Source organism: Archocentrus centrarchus, chromosome 23, assembly GCF_007364275.1.
Source record: "Archocentrus centrarchus isolate MPI-CPG fArcCen1 chromosome 23, fArcCen1, whole genome shotgun sequence".
Classification (NCBI taxonomy): domain Eukaryota; kingdom Metazoa; phylum Chordata; class Actinopteri; order Cichliformes; family Cichlidae; genus Archocentrus; species Archocentrus centrarchus.
In genome coordinates, this window is record NC_044368.1 from 24443152 (window position 1) to 24464316 (window position 21165).

General features: G+C 42.9%; 1 protein-coding gene across 2 annotated transcripts; it reads left to right on the top strand.

Moving 5' to 3' along the window:
* The first annotated feature begins 3322 nt into the window (after positions 1–3322).
* On the top strand, positions 3323–21012 carry lemd3 (LEM domain containing 3). Of its 2 annotated transcripts, XM_030719954.1 has the most exons (13): positions 3347–4676; positions 6252–6292; positions 7805–7874; positions 9663–9736; positions 10069–10148; positions 10228–10373; positions 11658–11759; positions 11847–11949; positions 14582–14760; positions 15252–15333; positions 17282–17387; positions 17472–17550; positions 18973–19324. In XM_030719954.1, the coding sequence occupies exons 1-13, from the start codon at positions 3347–3349 to the stop codon at positions 19140–19142; spliced, it is 2562 nt and encodes an 853-aa protein (XP_030575814.1). In that variant the 3' UTR covers positions 19143–19324. The 2 variants fall into 2 exon arrangements, with proteins under 2 accessions (XP_030575815.1, XP_030575814.1); XM_030719955.1 differs by lacking the exon at positions 17472–17550 and having other exon boundaries at positions 3323–4676; positions 17282–17363; positions 19187–21012.
* The last annotated feature ends 153 nt before the right edge of the window (positions 21013–21165 follow it).

Below are 21165 nucleotides of genomic sequence, written 5' to 3' on the forward strand. Positions count from 1 at the left end.
AAAAAAAAAGAAATTAAGGTTTTGGAGTGGCCTCGTCAAAGTCTGGACTTAATCTGACTGAGATGCTTTGGTATGACCTTAAACACCCCCACCCCACTCCCCCAATGAGGCTGAATTCAAACTAATGCAGTTCTTGCTGTCAGTTATTAGGTTCAGGGGCAGGCAGGTTTAGATAGCTTTTTGTAAGCCTAATAAGTGAAATCATCATTTAAAAACAGCATTTTATATTTACTCAGGTTATCTTTGTCTAATATTAAAACTTATTTGATGATTTGAAACATGCAAGTGTGACAAATATGCAAAAAAATAAATAACCCTTTCTGCACACGGTAACATAATTTCCACACAGTAGTGTAGGGGCCCATGGCTGTTTTTCCCCAAGTATGCCTGAGTGGGCTTCCAGATCTCATTTCTCTAAAGTCATCTCAGAGGGAGTTTCTTGTTGAATATTTCTGCCCTCACTACAGACCCACCCCACCTCTGCTAATGGGCTACTGCAGCACATGAAGATCTATGGAGATTTTTTCAAAGTGTGTAAATGTAATATCTGTGTTTGTGAATAATTTTATGGTGTAACCTTTAGGATCAGGGACAACGTATGTGAAATCACCAGGATATGGATTCAGCTGATTGTGATTAACTGATTAACAGTGACGGCATGCAGTTTTATCAGTTCCAACCTACAGTTATGCATGCCTAAACACGATAAAGAAATTAGACTTGATTATGTACTGATTTGTAACATTGTAATCATCGAGCTTGTTTTGTGATGTATAATCTTTGATGGTCTTTGTTTCCTACTTAAATGCATTTCCAAAAATGTCCTTTTACACTGTACTGTGGACGAGCTTGTCGATGTTGTCTTTGGTTTGACTGTCAGTTGCTTACTGTCCACAGGCGGTTTTCCAAGTCCATACATGGACAGGATAAACACAAACTACTGGGTGGAATCATTGGCTTTATGTGTATGCAGCTGATTGTTATGGTTTCTAAGCTGATTAAAAAGTGAGCTGTTCTGCTGGTGAGTACATCTGCACGTCTTAATGAGCAGTGGCGCTGTATGTATTTGCATACAGTAAGTCCAGGAGCTGTTTTGTCTAGTGGCACAATTGGCACACTGTTGAAAAGCTGATTGTGTTAAAATCACTATTAATAACCATAAAGGCACTAGACTGGCATTCCTAATGAAATCAGTGATGTCATCAGCTACCTTTACACCAGCTGATGGTTGAGTCTAAACAGCAACAACAGGAGAGGTCTGTCTGCTAGTACAGTAATATGGAGTATGCAGTATGGACACAAACCCGAAGCTGTTCAATATCCAGTCCCAGAAATGTTCCTTCACAGTAACACGATTCCACCGCTTTTCTTTCTGACACTCAGATGAACATCCACCCAAAAAGCCCCTACAGCCAAGTACTGTGGCTCTGATGAGCAGACTCTCAGTATTCCCTCTGGATATTAATTAGCACTTTATAATGAACAACATATGAAAGATGGACGAGCTATCGGAGGCCACTGGGGGGATGTTTTACTGTGGTTGTTGCTGTGGTTTTTGGGTTGTCATACAGCAGTTCTGCTCACTCCATGAACAGAGCTAACAGATTGAACCCCTTCATCAATAAAAAACACACTGCTTATCCTTGTTCAGCTGTCTGGATGCTGGATTTCACTGAGCTGCAGTTTGCTGGTGACTCTTTCTAAAAATTTCTCATAATGAGTCAAGTTCACTTTTGATTTGGGAAACATCACATTCTCACGTCTGCATGGATACACACACACACACACACACAAAGGGGCTAATGATGTATCAAAAGAATATCAAGTGACAGGTATCTGAACCTGTGGCTGATTGCACATGTGGTATTTCGGTGTCCTACCTGTTCCAGATGACCAGGGTACCTGTCAGTATTTTAATGTGGGCGTGAACACATTTTATTCAGCTGGAATGAGAGCAAACAGGATGTGATGGTTTCAGCAGCCTCGTGTCGTCTGGCCTCTTTTCCTTTCCAGGTAAGGTTCAGCTCAGAACAAGCTGAGCATGAATGTTTATTGTTCACCTTGGAATTACCAGTTTGACAAAAACAAACAAGCTCATGATCCAGACGATAATTTTATAGACGGTTTGGCTCCAAACACAGTGTTCAGAGATGCTCTGGTGCTGGATGTTCACATTCTCACTGCTTTTTCCCAGCTGTGTATGTCAGGAACTGTGCTCTGATATGATCATTTAAAAAGGTCAACAATTAACCTTTGGATTGAGATGGAGAAAAATAGTAATATTCTTCTAGAATTGACACACGTATGGTTAAATATGCATTTTTAAATTTTCCTCTTTAGTGTAAATGTGGTTCTGTATGTATGAGACTGTTTTACATATCCTTACTTTTTTTTTAAATCTATATCCCCTCTTACTGGGAATTTATACTTCAGCAGGAAATCAGTTGTAACCACAAACCCCTCTGACCCAACACGCTCAGCCCACAACTGAAAATGGCTCTGTATGGAAGTAATTTTTATGTTTTATCTCTCTCTCTCTCTCTCTATATATATATATATATATATATATATAGAGAGAGAGAGAGAGAGAGAGATGTAAAAATATATATAAGGATGTTCTTAATGTGTATGGCCTAAATTCACCCCTGAAAAACGAGTCTGTAAATTTAATGGACAGTTTTCTGTCTGGGTGTAGAGAATGAATTATGTTGATCAGCTTTTAAAAAACCCTTTGAGATGTGGGAATAAGGCACACTGTAGCACAGTGACCTAGCTTTAGACTAACACTGAATGATAATCTGAAAGTCTTATTACAGAAAATAAAATGCATTTAGATTGATCAGTGTTGGTAAGCTACACCCAGGTGTTTCACCTGGGATCAGGTCCAGGCCCATGGTTGTCTACCTGGAGTCTGCTTTCTTTATAGGGTTCTTCCTTTTAAAGGTTTTTCCTCCCCATGATTGCTCTAAAAGAAAAAAAAAAAACACTCTTACGGTTTTGTCTGTTTTAAGATATTCAACTTAATTTTTCAGCTAGCGTTGTGATTTGGCCGCTTTATAAGTGAACTACCGAAGATGAGCTTTCTGTTCTGCAGTCCATCTTCGGGATGTGGTAGTTTGAATCCATGAGACTCATGTCAAGAGCATCCACCATCACGCTGAGTATGACGTCACTGATTATTAGGCAGAAGGAACGCGAAAAGGCCGGGTTACCTTCAGCAGGTGGTGAATAAAGGTGAGTGACTGTACGCAGCTTGCTGGTGATTTTGAACGCAACCCAGTTGGTCAACTGCCACTTTACCTCTACGTCATTTCCGTCACAGAACAGTCTTCGAGGTCTTTTCAAGATGGCGTCGACACAGTTAACGGATGAGGAGCTTTTCATGGAATTAAAACGTTTTGGTTTCACTCCAGGTCCTGTCACCGAAAACACTCGTCCTGTGTACTTGAAGAAACTGAAGAAGCTTCGCGAAGAGCAGCAGCAGCGAGGGTTCAGGCCTGGTAAAACCCGTACTATCGGGGCCATCAACAGTACCACTGGCGTCGGTAGCACAGCGGCATCTAGGCCAGTCAGCCATGACGTCACGCACCTGAGCGCAAGTAGGAGACCGGGCCGGAAGTCCTCCCTCCTCGGCTTCAGCTCCGACGAGTCTGACGCTGAAAGCCCACTAAAAAGGAAAGGCCTCAGTCACAGTGGCAGAGCAAACAGAAGCTCCAGTTCGCAGCAGCAACCGAAGATTAGGCCAGCTACAACACCTAGCGTGGCTCTCAAGAGTCGGTACGACCCGAGTGCGACGGCGAGCAGCAATTTTTCCCTGGGTCAGAACGGAGATAGAAGCGTCTCTGTGGGCTGGGGACTGGGGGCCAGATCCGGTCCTGACGCAGAACAAAGGCATTTCGACGACTCGGGGGATGAGAACAATTATGAGGAGGAACTGGAAAAGAAGTCTCGCTCTTTAAATGGTCGCAGTGCGTCTCGCCTGAGCACCAGCAAACTCGCTGGGGATTATTCAGACTCGGACGAGGAGGAAGTTGGTGGGCCTGGCGCGGGAGACCCAGAGCGCGAGAGACTGGAGCCTAGACGGAACCACCCCAAAGTGGCGTTATCTTCCAAGCTTACTGATCGAGGATCTACGATCGGAGGGGAACACACCGAGGTTACGCCGCCTAGTTTTCTAAATATGGGGGGGAGCCGAGGTGAGGATGAAGAGGAAGACGATCCAAAGAGAAGAGACTTTGGCCGCTTGGGAGACTCACTGAGTCACAGATTTCCAAGGCAGACCGTCTACGCGTCTGTTACCGAAAACCACGAAGGAAAGGCCGGTAAAAACAATCCCGCCAGCGTTGAGGACGGAACCTCCAGAAGCAACAGCACTGGGTTGAGACCGCGCTTCCCTCACTACAGCAGTCTGTCCCAGGCGTACAGGTGCAACCATTCTAATCACAACCCCGCTGCCAACCATTCCTGCAGCCAGGCAGTGCTCAAGAGACGCGTGTCTGTCCCGGAGGATGAGCTTCTGCAGCAGTTCAAAAGGGAAGAGCTAGCTTCCTCCGGTAGCTTTAGCGCTCATTACCTGTCCATGTTCCTGCTCACAGCAGCCTGCCTCTTCTTTGTGCTGCTAGGCCTCATGTACCTTAGGATGAGGGGTTCAGGAGCCACGGAGGTGGATGACGTCAGTAAGTATCTGGCACACCGTGCTATTCCAGGTTTAAAGATGGGGCAGTTTAAGGCCAGGATTTTTTGCAAGTTTTATTGCTTTATTGTCTCATAATCTCTGCATATGTTTATTTTTTGCGTATTTTGAGTGAACATTCCTGCTGAACAAGCACGTGGTGGAGTACTGTCATTTTTATAAACTGCTCTTCTGCACAGATGCTGAGCATGGTAAGACTGGCTAAAACCTGTAGAATTGTGTTTGCCAAGCACAGAACAAGATTCATAGGGAAAGTGCTCCAAATTCAGCTTTGAAGGAAGATTCCCTCTATTGTTGTTCCCTCACCGGAATCACAGCCATCAAAATATTCATGTTACATTTAAAATGAGTCAGAACGTTCAGAGGCTTCTGATACACTAACATCAAGTTTTACACTGAATGAAAGTCATCTGTGGATGTGTCCTCACTCAGTATCATACATCCACTCTACAATTTTGTGTTTCCTTTAGACGAGTGTCGATTATGTTGACTGTGAGTATGCCATAAGCTTGTTGCACAGTTTAGTTCTAAAGAAGGCAGCCATGCTTTGAGACCGCCAACAGGCATACACAAGAGTCTTGTATGCAAGTCTACAGTTTTTCTTATTTTTGGAACAACTTTCAACCAGTGACTAATCAATCAATGACTTCAATGACATATTTAGCTTGGTGACAAAACTGCTGAATGTAATGGTCTGACAGTGTCTGCAGACTGTGAGGAATGGAGTAAATGACACTGAAATGCAAGTTGATTTTATTGACAGGATATTACACTGAGGTCAGACTGCATGATGGTCCTGCAGTGGTCAGTGAATCAGATTAAGTGATCATAGATTGAGAGGTATTTCAGACTGCATTCAAGGCATTAACTAATAATTGAAACAGTGGAAACTGTTGCTTTGAGAGTTTCCACCTGTGTACAACTGTAAGCTGACAAAGGCTGGTTGAGCGCTCTTTGCCAATAATTTAGTTTTATTTATATTGCATTAATTCACAGAAGTGCAGGCAGCCTCACAGACGTGAGGGGACTTTGATGTTCTAGCATGCTAATCGTTCAGTGTGAGTTTTTGTAGGACAAAGGTTAAAATGCATTTCTGTTTTCTAAAAGCCTCTGCAGTGTTTCACACAGACTGTCATCTTCACCTGTTGGAGACAATGATGTGACCCGTGGGCAGTCCTTTACTCACGAGATCCTCGCTGTCATTTAGTTATTTTGAGTCTCTTGTGCTGCAGTTGGACAGATTCCAACTCCACCATCTTGGACTGCAGCTACCAACAGTAATTCTTGTCCTGCACTGGAGATCTGCTGCAACCCTGGCGCCACTCTTAACCAGAACCTGCCCCCGGTGGGGAACTGTTAACACCACGCTGAGGTCACCAAGTCTCCAGAGCAGAAAACGGACTACCATGACCAGCTGCACTCCAAGACGGAGCAGTTGGACTCTGTCTCTAGGATGAGAAACTTACTGAAGAGGCAGCTGGTTACTAGTTATTGCTAGTTTGCAGCATGGATTTTATGAGCGTGCTTCTCACTGTGTCTCTTTCTTATTTATTCTCAGTTAAGAGCCACCCCTTTGGCAGTGAGTTTGACACTTCTTATGTAAGTACTCTCTTTACTCTCCCTACTTTTCATATTAGTGGTTTTTAGTCTTTAAAAATGTGCATCACAGCAAGTGTAATTAGAGAACCATACTGTAAATCTGCTTCTACTGTAAATGGAGTAAACTGTAATGCTTTAACTCATTTACAGTACTGCCAAAAAGTATTTGACCCCTTCCTGATTTTATTTTTATTTTTTTTTGCATATTTGTCACAATTACCTGTTTCAGCTCATCGAACAAATTTAATATTAGACTAAGATAATCAGAGCAAATACAAAATACAGTGTTTAAATGATTTTATTTAGTAAAGGAAAACAGCCAATCAAACCTGTGCTAAAAAGAATTCTCCCATTAAATCATAAATTAACTGAATTAACCACTTTTTTGGAAAGCCAAGCTCAGGTTCACTAACCAAACCCAGGCCTGATTACTGCCAGACCTGCTCATTCAAGAAATCACCTAAAGAGTCTGTCTGACAACACGAGCAAAGACTGAATAGGGCACTCTAAAACCTACATTTTTTTTTCTCTCTTGGGGAGTTGGGGGGGTCTGAGTTTCTGTAGATCGCATCATGTGTTGCTCTTTTAAAGACCAGAATGAACCCAGCTGAGGTCCTTTGCTGTGACCTTAAACAGGTCAGAAAACCCTTCAGTGTTGCTGAAATGAACACAGTTCTGCAGAGCGTCCAGAGCTCCTCCACAGAGACAGAAACACTCATTACTGTCAGTTACTGCAAATGCCTGAGTGCTCTTCTTACTGCCGGGGGTGTCAGATGAACTGCTGTCTGTATAGCACTTTTATCCCCTGCAGCCTCATTCACCCAATCACACACACGTTCATACACACACTTTCTGTACCTGATGATCACAACACTTTGACATGCAAAATGGAATAGCCGGGTATTGAACCAGCAACCTTTTGATTAATAGACCAGAGGTGGACAAGGACAGACATTTCTTAAGTAGAAGTACAAATACTTGTGTTAGAATATACCCCAGTAAAAGTTGAAGTACTGATTAAACTTCTTTATTCAAGTAAAACTGGAAATGTACAGGCTCTGAAATGTACTCAAAGAAAGTATAATGTAGCTTTTTAAGAACCAGATATTTTTGAGCAAAGCTAACTGAAGCTCATGCAGTAGTAGTAGTAGCAGCAGTAATAGTAGTACAAAGCCAATTAGTATGTTTAGTAGGCAGTGACTTTTTCACATAGGGCCGGGCAGCTTTGGATAGCTTTTTTCCCCTTAAAAAATGAAATCATATTTGAAAAACTGTTGTGTGACAAATACAGACTGATTTTCAGAGCTCTGTGTATCACCGCGTCCCTGTGTCCATATGATAGAAACTGTAAAATAAAATACTCTGCCGGAGGTTGACTGTAAGTCAAAGATGACTGAGTTTGAACACTGACTTCTAGAAGGAGTTTGTTAATCATCAGTAAAATGAACAAACACAAGTCAGTGGAGTTTTGTTGGTAGTTTCTAAAATAATCTTTTTTTTTTTTTTTTGCAGGAAAAAGCACAGAAGGACGTGATCCTAAACCTGCTGCTCAATCTGCATGACCACTTGGCCCTCGTTGCTGGTAGCTATAAACTCTTCACTTTACTCTGTAGCAGCAGCTCTTTAGAGTCTGAGTGAAAACTTATTGAGCAAGTTTTATTTTCAAGATATCTGACTGCACTGCTCAAAAATAAAAAATGCTCAGAGGAACACTCTGAGAACACATCAGATCCCAGTGTGGTAACAAGTCCTGCTGGATCTCTGCACTGATATGGACTGAGGAATGTTAGGAATGACAGGATTCCACATTGTTTGATGAAAACGATCATCCTACAGAGGCTGAATTCAAAGACGTCCTGAAAATCAAAGTGAAAATGATGTAACAGGCCAGAACAGCATTTCACTGCAGCAACTCAGTGCTGCTCAGTAGTTTGTGTGACCCCCACCCCACGTGCTTGTATACATGTCTGACAACACTGAGGCACGCTCCGAATGAGACGACAGATGGAGTCCTGGAGGATCTCCTCCCAGATTTGGACCGGGGTATCACCTGGCAGTGTCAGGTGGACTGAAACATAATGGCCCAGAGGTGTTCTGTTGGATTTAGGTCAGGCGAGCGTGGGGGACCACTCAATAGTACCAACCAGACATTCACACCAGTGGCTGCTGGAGGTCGTTTTGTAGCTCTGCATTGCTCATCCTGTCCCTCCTTGCACAAAGCAGCAGATCTGGTCCTGCTGATGGGTTAAGGACCTTCTACAGCCCTGTGCAGCTCTGCTAGAGGAACTGCCTGTCTCCTGGAATCTCCTCCATGCGCTGAGACTGTGCTGGGAGACACAGCAAACCTTCTGGCAATGGCACGTATTGATGTGCCATCCTGGAGGAGTTGGACTCCATGTGCAGCCTGTGTAGGGTCCAGCTATGACCTCATGCTGCCAGCGGTGACACTGACCCTAGCCAAATGCACAACTAGTGAAAACCAGTCAGAAATTATGAGGAGGGAAACTGAGTGTCCTCCACCTGTAAAACCATTCCGGTGTCATTGTTGCCCCTCTAGTGCACCTGTTATCCATCCATCCATTTTCTTCTGCTTATCTGGGGCCGGGTTTGGGGGGCAGCAGTCTAAGCTGAGAAACCCAGACCTCAATTTCCCCAGCTACCTCCTCCAGCTCATCTGGGGGGGACACCAAGGTGTTCCCAAGCCCCGATCCATCTGTCAATCTCCCTTCTCCTGTTACTTATGAACAAGACCCTGAGATACGTGAACTCCACCACCTGGGGCAACTTGTTCCTGAGCTGAGCTGGAGGTCACTGTGTCATGAAGCCAACAGGACTGCATCATCTGCAAAAAGTGGAGATGAGATTCTGAGGCCACCGAGCAGAAGCCTTCCTTCTGCCACTTGGCTACGCCTAGAAATTCAGTCCATTAAAATTATGAACAGGATCGGTGACAAAGGGCAGCCCTGATGGAGTCCAACACCCGCAGGAAATGAGTCCGACTTATTGCCGGCACCTGCTGGTAATGAACACCAAAGCAGCTGAAACTGATTAACAGCCCTCTCTGATACTTACTGACCTCATCAATATCCCAGAAGTTTAACTGGCTTGATTCTAAACTCAGATTAAAAAGTGTTCCTTTAAAGTTTTTAAGCAGATTTTTACAGAAACACAAAATGTAGTTCCTTTGTGTGTAGTTATTTAGCAGTCTGTCCTAAGATAACATAACAGTGCAGTTTGTAAATAATATTGTATTGTAATAAGTTGTGGATTACTCATTTATGCTGTGCTCGGATCAGCTGGTTGTTGCGTTTGTGTCGTTGCCAACAGGGATTAAAGTGAGATTATCATCAGTTTAATCTTGTGATTACAGGCCAGCATGACTGTGGAGACCAGCAGCACCCAAACAGGAATCTGTCCATGGATGAGGCCTCGGCGTATTTACTGGTACATCCACACATTAACATTAGTCTGTTCAACACAACATTAAACAGAGAAAATCAGTCATGTTTTATCACAGAATTAAAATCAGACAGCAGTGTAGGAGTCTGGTTTCTATGCTCTGTATGTGGAGCTACTGTAACCAGGTTACTACAGTGCACAAAGTGTTCCCTGATTATTCACATGCATAAATCCAGTGCAGTTTACTTGTATGTGCTTACACAGATGAGTCTTCATTAGTGTTGATGGTGCAGTTTGTTCTGAGCTGCTGCCAATAATCTGATGTATAGATTAACGTCTGTCTTCCACCTGCAATCAAAAGTGTATCTTTTGTTCAGGGTCAGAACAAAGAGTTTGAAGACTTCATTCATGTTTCTCTCGAGTGGATCATCCGGACTGGCCAGGATGTTGGCATAAGGTAATACACAGTGCACCTATATTCATGTACAAGCTGTCTCCATGTGATGTTGGTACTCACTCTGTGTGTCTGTGTGCAGGCTGATGGGGCCAGTAGCTGATGATCCAGTGACTGACGTGTCTGAGGTCATTTGGCTGGAGTCCACTCATCCCAAGATGTCCTTCATGTGCCGCTTCCGCAGAGCCTTCTTCACCGTCATAAACAGAGTCCTCCTCATCGTAGTCGGTGAATAACCCACACACACAAACGCTAACCTGAAACTGAGTTCATGGGGACAGGCTTATGCAGCGAGCAGGACACCAGCTTCTTTAGAAACCCTGACTCTTCAATATTTTGATCCCATAAAAAGTGTTACGGAGTCATCCAGCACGAATACAACTACAAGTACTAATTATTAATATATGAGGGTTTCCACTGCAATCTCTGTGTCTTGTTCATCAGTGGGTGGGAAGGCAGGAGAGTGATGGGCGAGCAGGAGCAGCACCTTCAGTGATCTGGATACTGTGCCTCTCTGTAGGGGTGGGCGATACAGCCACAAAATTATGATATTTCAACGACATTTGAAATGATATTTATGAGAATATAGGAAAATAATACTGAGCATTTTGTTGGAGAGCGCTGTCTGCAGCTTGGTTCATGGAAACAAAATGCAGGCTGTTTTCCATCAGTGAGCTGTGGTCATTGATGCCAGAGTATAACTAAGTGTTTAACAGTAACTAAAGCAATTTAGCCTTGCAGCTCCTCCTCCTGCAGTACTGTCAAATATAAATGACGGGATGTTGTCGTGTATCAGTGATCATCCCTGAACGAGGCTCGGTTCAGTCACGTGTTCACTTCAGGTTCACACATCACAGCTGTCATAACCTACTCGACATACTTCACCTTTAGCAGATGTTACAATCTGTTGTACTTTTCGGGTACTAAATTGTCACTCTTCTTTATTGTGGATGCGATGATATGGCCCAGCCTACTGCTGAGAGAGCTGAGTGTGAAGGAGCGCTGCATTCGTGGTCTGGCCTGTAGCCACAGGCTTTAGGCAGTGATCAGAGGAATAAGCCTGACTCGAGCTTCCTTAGAGCAGTGTCTGGTCTCAGTCTTAGGAAAAGTGTGTGGAGCTCAGCCGTTTGGAGTTTGTTAGAGATGGAGAGAACCCAGTTAAATTAATGAAAATATTCTTGGTCATTTTTGGGGGGAAGTGACCAAATATGTCTTTGGAGGGCAAAAGTGTGAAATGATGCTCATTATTTAAAACTTACAAACATGAGCTTCTCACTGGAAGTTATTTTGGAGCACCTATTTGGAGCTTTTCTCCGTCCATCTTTGCTGTTCTTGAAGAAACCCTCCCAGCCATGCTAACAGGTTAGCTAGTATCAGTCTATGGGGGAGGGGCAGCAACAACACCTTTATGTATTCATGTGGACAGCGAGTACACTGGAGCTTTGCTTCTTGTGGCTGTAAAATCAGTTGTTCAGTAGTTTGAACCTGTGACTCCTGTGTTTGTGTGTGCAGCGGTAGGCTGTGTGTGGAGTGTGGTCTGCTACATGAAGTATCGCTGGAGGAGAGACGAGGAGGAGACGAGGCAAATGTATGACATGGTGGAGAGGATCATCGGTAAGGAGCACCTCACATTTACCTGAAAATCAGACAAGTGACGTGTTTGCTTATAGATGATTAATTTGTTTCTCTCGTCTTATCCAGATGTGTTGAAGACTCACGGTGAGGCTTGCCAAGAGAACCAGGACATGCGGCCGTACCTGCCGATCCCACACGTCAGAGACTCTCTGGTTCAGCCGCAGGAGCGGTGAGTATCCACAGCAGTGCTGCTCGAGCTGTGGCTCATGCTTTGGTTTTAGTCATTTAAGTAGTGTAGGGGGATTATATCTGCATTCTAAACAAACACCTCAATCTTTCTGCTCCATGCCTCTAATTACATAATGATTATGGAACTCAATAATATATTATTGAGCTACAAATAGTAACTCGTGGCTCCAGAGCTTTTGCGTACACTTATAATCAAAACCTTGGCTCCAAAAATACCACTGAAAGGAATAATTAAAAATCTTTTCATAGATTGGATCTGTGACACGTGTCTGCATCAGTCTGTTTAAATTTCATCGTGTCTTAATACTTTTAACATGGTTAAAACATTATTCAGCTTCTTCCTTTGTTGCCATTCATTGAAATAGAACAATTTACCTGTTACATGTACAAACATATAGAGCAAAAATGATTTTTTCCTTAGTTAGTTTTAAATGGGTTTTGGCCCAGAGAAGGCAGTGTTTCCTAATCATGTTCACATGTGACTTCTTGCTTGTATGATGGAGCTTGAACCTGTGGATAACCTTGTGGATGGTGTGGCAAACTGGAAGTGTTCCTGAACTCTGGCAGTGATTTCCATGACACAGTCATGCCTGCTTTTAATTAGGGACGTACACAATGAGTCGACTAACGTACTAGTCCTTAGCCTAATTGTTAAGATGTTAACTGATGCCGTAAATGTTTGTCCTAAATGTTATGCAGCCATCTGGCACCAGATGGAGCTGCAGGCCTGACATCATTATAGAAAAATGCCATAACTCTGTTAATCTCGGCCTGATATTTTATTAGGTCTAATATTGTTAATTATCTTTAAAGAACTTTTACAAAGTAACCTGAAGCGCACCTCCCAGGAAACACCGTCATTTCCTTCCCTGCATTTCCGGCTACTTCCCCCAAGTTTGCACATTAAAATAAACTGAGCAAAGAGAAGGACCCAGGAGGGGACAAAGTGCCAGCATTTTCTGTTTCTGTCGGCCGGCACCGCACGTAAAACACGACCCAAAGGTCATTAACACAGTGCACCTGCACAGGTATAAACATGGCAACAACATCAGCCACTTATGCAGGTTACATCGTAGCTCTACAAAGACCCCGCGCTGAAGTCTGAATCAGGGGTAAGCTGGAGGAGGAGGCTGGGAGAGAGGGAGGTCTGGGCTCCCCTGCTCAGGCTGCAGCCCACCCAGATAAGATGATGATGGATGTTTGTATTGTTTTACTATCATTTTACACTTGAACTTTTAAGACCCAATTTATTCATTTTTCAGATGTTATTTTCTCATATTCAGTGATGCATGAACATCATTTGCAGTAACACATTTTCATATATTTAAACATCAGTTTAATTTTTTTTCTTTGTTTTCTGATTGGAGTGTAACGTGCAGTGTTCATAAAGCACAATGCTGCACAGTTAGCAGCATTTAAAGTGCGATTCATTATTAACACTATTAATGTTTCAGTGCCTTTGTTTGTTTGTTTGCTCCATGTTCTGAGAAATGCTGTCTCTGAGACGCTGTTTACCTGAGAAAGCTTTCAGGTGAAAACAGGAACTTCTGCCTGCCGTTAGTGTTTCAGTCCCTGAAAGTGGCTCCAGGGTGGGTCGTTTTGAAACGCTCCAGTCTCCGGCTAATCAGGGAAAATGCACGTTTTTCCGTACCGGGAGGTACTGGCGCATGCACAGTATGGTTGCGACTCCTGTACTTTTTCTGTACATGCTCAGATATTATTTCTGCAGCAACATATACATTTGCTGCACCATTGCCTGGATCAGCAGTTTCCTTCTAGTAACGCTTACTTCAGCCTTTAGCCGCTCCCATCCCAACTTTTTTTTTTTTGACGTGTTGCTGCCATCAAATTCAAAATGAGTTATTATTTTCCAGAGATTCTAGAGGTGCACTAAATTTTTAGGTATTTGCTGTTTAAGTGCAGTAAATGCAGAGTGTCAGTGAGCAATGGTGTTCAATAATCGAGCAGCCCTAACCTTCATGTGATTGCTGACTGATCGTCTGTTAGAGGCCTGTTACAATACCAGGACTGCAAACTGACAGCAGACCCATCGAATGTCACACACTCGTTCCCTGACTTTACTATAAATACATTTTCATATGTCAGAGCTGTTAATTATTACTGACTTAAAGGACTTAAACTTGGTGGATGGCTATAAACTGCTAACTGAGTCAGTAATTAGACCTCTATGGTAAGAGATTTGATGTTGTTGCTTAAAATTGGACATGAATAATATCCAACATTTTTATTTTATTTGTTTAGTCATTAAATGTCTCATCATAAACAAATCAAAACATTGGATCTTTTCATGCAGGAAAATAACCCAAATACTAATGTGAAGAAATTATATAATCAAATATTAAATAAAAAACATGTTTCAAGGTAAAGTAAAAAAAAAATCACCATAAGCATACAAACACAATAACCTGCATGTATACATGTGAGAAGAAGTTGATGACATTTATTTGGTTAGAATATAATTAAACACTTTTGTGAACTTCTTCGGGTGTTGTTGGTGGATCACTGCCGGCCACAGTGTTACATTTAGGGGCTGCTGCAGTTTTCTGTGTGTTGGCTAAGAAGAAGCCCTCAGTTGCTGTAATGTTTTACAGAAAGAAAATGAAGAAGATCTGGGAGAGAGCTGAGAGCTTCCTTTCGGCCAATGAATCGAGGATTCGAACAGAGACTCAGAGGATCGGTGGAGAGGACTTCCTGGTTTGGAGGTGGATCCAACCTTCTTTTAATTGTGACAAGGCCTCCTTGATTACCTCCAAAGTCTGGCAGGGAAAAGGTAACAGTACTGTGTGTAGCTGCTTCATATAGTTTTTCACTCAAACTATGCCAACGTTACTTTGACACCAAAAATGTATATCACATGTAAACTGAATCCATAATCCATGCCCCTCCAAATTTCCTTCTATTTGTTGTGCAAATTGACTGCTTGCCAGTGATCCAGTAATTGGCAGGTGGCAGTGTCACCTACTCTCCCACAGACAACTCTAGCTGAGTGGCTGCATCTCATCAGCCCTTCTGGTTAGACGGCAAAGTGTCTTCAGGTCAAAGGGCAGCGATGGTCGTCCCTCTGATGTGCAGAGGGACGTCTTTTCCAGAACCCGGTGCTGTGAAACTTTAGGCTTGAAGTAAAAAAGCAGACAGCGCGCCAAATCCTCGTGGACCTGCTGTCCATTCACAAGTTCTCTACACTCCATGTTGTGGAAATGATCTGGCCTTGATTGGCTGCCTGTTAACGTGTTTTGTGTTTTCTGAATTGATTATTTTCAGCTTTTCCTCTGGACCGGAGGAATTCACCTCCCAACAGCCTGACCCCATGTCTGAAAATCAGAAACATGTTTGACCCAGTCATGTAAGTTCCTGTCTCTTCTGCCTGTTTGATCAGCTGTTGGAATCACACATTTTGATGCTTCATAGCAGGGACTATTTTTCTGGTTGTTTAAATGGACAAAATGTGATTAGTTGTCTCCTCTAAAAGACACACAATCCTCTGAAAAACTTCAGAACTGTGCACCTTTTTAAATAAAGTAAAATGTTCGCCAAACAAGTATTTCCTGTGTATTTTAGTAGTTGTATGAAACCATTAATCATATTCCTCATTAATCAAATCATGTTTTAAAGGAGACATATCATGAAAATCCACTTTTTTTTAGCCCTTAAACACATTTTGTTGTGTACTTTGAGTGTGTAGCAGTGCAGCAAATTTAAATGTGTTCTGTCCCGGTGCTGCGTAGATATCTTTATATTCTTTTTGGGTCATAATTTTCAGTCTGTTCAGTTTTTCTGTTCCCTGTTAGTTTTCTTTCCTCCTACGTCACAGTATTTGCTGTGAAACTGCTGAACAAGGTCATCGACCTCCAGCTTAGTGAATCCTCCATTTTTTTTTCTGCAGTGATTTTGTAGTCCAAGTTCAGTTATGCTGAAGTTTCAAGTACCCCTAGTCCAAATGTTCGGTAGTTGGTGTATTAAGTCACACGAGTCCTTACATTTGCCCCCCCCCCCCCCCAGCATCAGAGCCTCTTTGAAGTGCTTGTTTCTCTGCTGGTAGATAATCGTATCACTGCTATCAAACTACAAACATGGCTGAACGGGGTGGAGTGGAACGCTCTGCTACCTGGAGGGGGGGCGGGGCGTGAAATGTCTCATTCACATTTAAAGAGACCAAAACGAGCTGCTCTGAGACGCCTCAGAACAGGTGTAAACGAGGGGTCTGTGGAGCTGCAATAACCAGGAGTTCAGACCAAAGCGTTGCAGCTAATATATACTAATATATAATAATTTGGAATACTTTGACAGTAATGTATACTGTGGAAAGTAATATAAGAAAATGACCTTTGTGTACTACAGTCACATGACTGGGGGAGGGGGTGTCATGCTGGATATTCTTACTAATGTGGAGTGAGTCATGTGTTAGAAATGAAAGGTCACCAAATTGGAAATGAAAATCATCCTACAGAGGCTGAATTTTAAAAAAAATGATGAAAAAATGTCATTGTTGCAGCTCAAAATGGTACTTTGGTAGTTTGTACGACGCCCACGTGCTTGTGTGGGCGTCCCTAACCCTAACCCTAACCCTGCCTGTCAACATTGTGGAACGCTTGTAATGAGGCAACAGTTGGAGTCCTGGGGGATCTCCTCCCAGATCTGGACCAGGACCATCACTGAGCTCCAGTATTTGAACCGTTAGGCGGTTTTCCACCGTGGAAGCACTCGGTGCTCGGCCGAAAAACCGGTTCAACTCCGGCCCCGCAAACTAGCTGGTCTCAAGAACACGTGACAAAAGCGGCTGTAAATTTGTTGAAACTAGGTGCCAGGCGTGTCAGCGTTGTAATCCAAATGTAGTGACAGCATTATAGCCACACAGCAAAAGTCAAATGTAAGCACAAAAGTAGCCGAGGTTGTGCTAAGTATCAAATAACTTCAGTAACTTAACATGACTCTTTAGTTGCCTGCACAATATTGTCACATAATCCAACTGAAGAGTATTTTTCCTGGGATTTTGTATGTTGAGTTGAGCTTTTCACCCAGCTGCTTAAAGCCCTGCTTTTGCACCATGTAACTGCATCAGTAATTTCTATCCACCGTTTGCTCCTCCTGTCACGTGGAGTGTAGTGAATATCCCACTTGCTGGAGTCACATTTAGGTCGCAGCTGCTGGTTACCGTGTCCTCTGTAACCTGGTTGTTCTGGATGGAGCAGAGCCAGTGGACAGCAAAGAACTGATAATGGAGCCTTTCAGGTTCATCGTGCTTACAGTTGTTCCAAATGTGACTTTCTGCACTCGTTTTTTGGTGTTTTCAGGGAGGTGGGGGAGAACTGGGACCTAGCCATTCGAGAGGCCATCCTAGAGAAATGCAGCGATAATGATGGCATCGTCCATATAGCTGTTGACAAGAACTCACGAGAGGTATGTTCTGCCCTGTTTGCCTACAGTTTGGCAGTAATGCTGTTAGCTGCAGATGTTACACCGCACCTTCTTGTATCTCCACAGGGCTGTGTCTATGTGAAGTGTCTCTCTGCAGAGCACTCAGGGAAAGCCTTCAAGGCACTTCATGGCTCCTGGTTTGATGGTAAATGACACATTTATACGTTTAGAAGCATGAGTGATAAAAACGGGTGAAAAGATGATGTACAATCTAGGAAGTCTGAATGATTTGAAGACAAAGATACTGAACATTTTATAGAGAGAAATCTACTACACTTCTCACTGACGTTGTAGTGCAGTAGGCATGAATAAAATACCGTTTTTACATTAGTGTGTTTTCTGTCTTTCTCAGTGAGGGGAAAAAAATATTCCAGTTAAAATTTACCAATAACAGTCTATAAATGTCTGTGCACTATGACCCTCAGCATCCACTGACCCACTCTGTGATTTTACGTGGCCTACCACTTCATGGCTAAGCAGCTGTCACTGTAGTAGCAGTCTGCATGCTTGGTTTGTACAGCTGTGGCCATGGAAGTGACTGGAACACCTGAATCTGGTGATTTGGATGTGAGTGAATACTTCTGGCAGTCTAGTGTCTGCTGCAGATGGGTTTTTAGGCCTGACACCACTTCTTTTCTTGTCCACTGTTCAGTTTTTTTTTTTTTTAAGGCTGCCCCATGCAGCATATGGCAGGGTTTCTTTAACTTTTTGGTCCAAAAATACAGTTTTATGCTCTTTGGCATTAAATTTGTGTTTTTGTTAGTAGCAGCCTGTTGCAGAGTACCTAAAGATACAATTTTAAATTGGTTCTTTGTTGTCTTTTATGTATGGACACAAGCCTGGTTCATCCCTCAAGTTAGGGGCCCTTTTTAGGCTTGAATGATTCAAGGTCAGTGAAGTGGCTTATTTATTTTTTTTTTAAACTCTCTGAAAGTGGTCAGGTACAAGGACAGGACTGGATATGAGTGGAAAAAGCAGCCCGTGTCCACAGAAACGCTTTGAAAGACCTCCAGAAAGCTGGAACGCTGCGGTCTGGCTCTAAAACCTAAAGCAATGAGGGCTGGTTCAAGACTTTTGCACAGTCCCGTATCATCCGTGCTGCTTGTTTTCTCTGGAAGAATGGCCGGTGCAGCTGCTGCGCACCAGTACAATAATGCTGAGTGTTCATTGGCTGGAAGTGATTGGGTCCTTAGACGAGCAACAATAACAAGTTAGCGTTTCCCAGTTTAACCAGGAAAAAGATCCTTGTAGAGTTTTGGATAATCGTTTTGCAGCCTCTAACAAAGGCTTGGTGACCTCTGAGTGGTGATGCAGATGATGGAGAGTCAGTGACGTACACGATAACCTCCACTCACACATTAAATGACACAACATATAATATGTTACATGTGTGCTATAGATCCATTCAAATAAACAGCTTTATGGGAATGATTAAGAATGTAAAATGCTTTAATCCCATATTTGGGACAGATGATGATGTCATTCCTGTAGCTGTAAACTAAAGGACGTCTGACTCCATGTTGAGGAGCACGGCGGTGGTGGGTGACGGTCCTGCCTTGTTTTGCAGGTAAGCTGGTGACAGTGAAGTATCTGCGTTTGGACCGGTACCATCAGCGCTTCCCGCAGGCGCAGGGCTGCAGCACACCCCTGAAGGCCTCCAGCCTCGTCACAGGCGTCCTGAACACTACGTCCCGCCTGCAGCAGCACGTCTCAGCCGGCTCCCCGGGCTTCTCCTGAGACCAGCTTCAGTTTGGACTCTCCCAGCATCACAGCAGCAGTCTGCTGTTGCTCCTTCACTGCTTTATAACAGGAAAGCCTTCGGTTTGGGTCACAGCAGAGCTTTGTCATTTGTTTCAATTTCCTTTTCTCCAAACAGGAAATTTGCAGATGATGTTCAGCAGTGCAGTGTTTGTTTTTTGTACTCTTTGTATTAGAAATGTTATGGATTTAAGAAGGAAGCAAAGTTCTTCTGGAATATTTAAGATGTGTGCAGAGACTCAATCTTCTATTCTTCCACATATAAAGTCATGGTATGATTATAGTTGATTTGGCCGTGTATGGAGGTGGCTGCATGTGTCGAGTGTGCCTCTGTGTAAACTCAGTGCAGCGCGGTGTGTTGGATCTGTTATTTTCATTAGTATCATTTAGTCCAGCGGGAAAGACGGGAACAGACGTGTGGGTGGTGCTGTAAATATGTGAAGCACGAGCTTTATCGCATCTTCTCGACTAAAGTAAACCTGAAGCACACATTTTTCCTGCTGCTCACGTACCTCAGAGTACACTTGTATCCAAAGGCAAAGAGAAAAGGCTACACAAGCAACAGTTTACAGGATGTTTCAGTCACTTTGTGATTGCCTTACGTTTGGCTCCTTTCCCCTCTTTGTGCTTGAGTTTGTCATAGCGTCCTGCAGTGCTCCTGAACGCTCACCTTCTGAGCAGTATAGCAGAATCAGGTAGTGTGTTTAACATTCCCCTGAAGCTCTTTTCCTCATATAGGACTATATATTCCGAAGTAATTATTTCAGATTTATTTTATTTTCTATAACCCTACCCCGTCCTTCATGTTGGGTCATTTATACAATGAGCATGTACACCAATTGAATTAAATTTCCAGACCAGTGGTGAATGAGCAGTATGTGTTGTCTTTGCATATACATGACCTGCACACAGACCTGATCTGTGCTCAGCTACTGAGCTGCACAGATGGAACCTCGTTCTTCGGTCCCATCAGCCTCTTAATGATGCCACCATTGTTTCTGTGGAGCACCATGAAGATTTCCCAAATATTCCAGACAGGAAGGAGGCTGAGCTTAGGGATTCCAGGTGGTCTTTGTTTTTAACCAGTTGCTGTGTTCCTCAAACTAACAAACCAGGTGTTGCTATTTTTATGCAGTGAGATGAAATTAGGGTTCAGTTTTTTGCAGTGTGAAATTGTACAGACGGTGCACACTTGAAATGCTCAAAGCCTGCTGCACAGACGTGCAGTAGATGACCCAACTGTGCCTTAAATTTGTGCCCCCCCTCCTCAGTTTTTTAACCTGGCGATGCATTACTGGAGAATGTGGTTTAAAGGGTGAGTACGGCCAACACTTAGTTCTGTCACATCTTAAGTTTTGGTGTTCTGTAGCTGTTTCTTTTGATATGAAACCAAAAGCTTGTATTTATTTATTTTTTTTTAACAACCAAGGTGATATACTCTTATGTCACTGGATCTGTTAAATATGTGTCATAACTTCTTTTTTTTTTTTTTTTTTTTTTTTGGCATCAAGGATCTACCATATATTGTCAGGATGTGTAAAACAACAACATAATAAAGACTTTGAGAAATAAGCCAGTTGTTAGTGCATCACTGTAGTTATTTTTGTACGTGTCCATGAGAGCTGCAGCCTGGAGCGTCTGTGAGGGCTCACAGTGGATGATGGATGTGATGGCACATCCACCCCTGATGTGTTTATGTAAATGCTGTACATTACTGTAAGTAATCTGTACCATTATATGCAGCTTTATTTCTATTGTATGGGTAGGCCTGGGGAACAATATGATAGACATTTTAAATGTGATTTGTAAGTTGTACAAAATGCTCATATTAAAGGTTTATTAGTTTTTATATTGTGGTCTTGTGTTTTCTGCCATTGGACGGAAGGATTTTAGAAATCTTTTATTCCCAGTAAGTCAAAGCTGGAGTTAAAATTCATAATTTCTATAACATCTACTGAAGACCTTCAGTACATCCCTGGGTAACAAATAATACAGTAACACC

What these genes read in the sequence shown, in the direction of transcription:
- lemd3 (XM_030719954.1), top strand. Translation starts at nt 3,347, where the DNA reads ATGGCGTCGACACAGTTAACGGATGAGGAGCTTTTCATGGAATTAAAA. An exon ending in CCACTTGGCCCTCGTTGCTG is followed by an intron (nt 7,875 to 9,662) that starts GTAGCTATAAAC and finishes TTGTGATTACAG; the next exon opens with GCCAGCATGACTGTGGAGAC. An exon ending in AGTCCTCCTCATCGTAGTCG is followed by an intron (nt 10,374 to 11,657) that starts GTGAATAACCCA and finishes TTGTGTGTGCAG; the next exon opens with CGGTAGGCTGTGTGTGGAGT.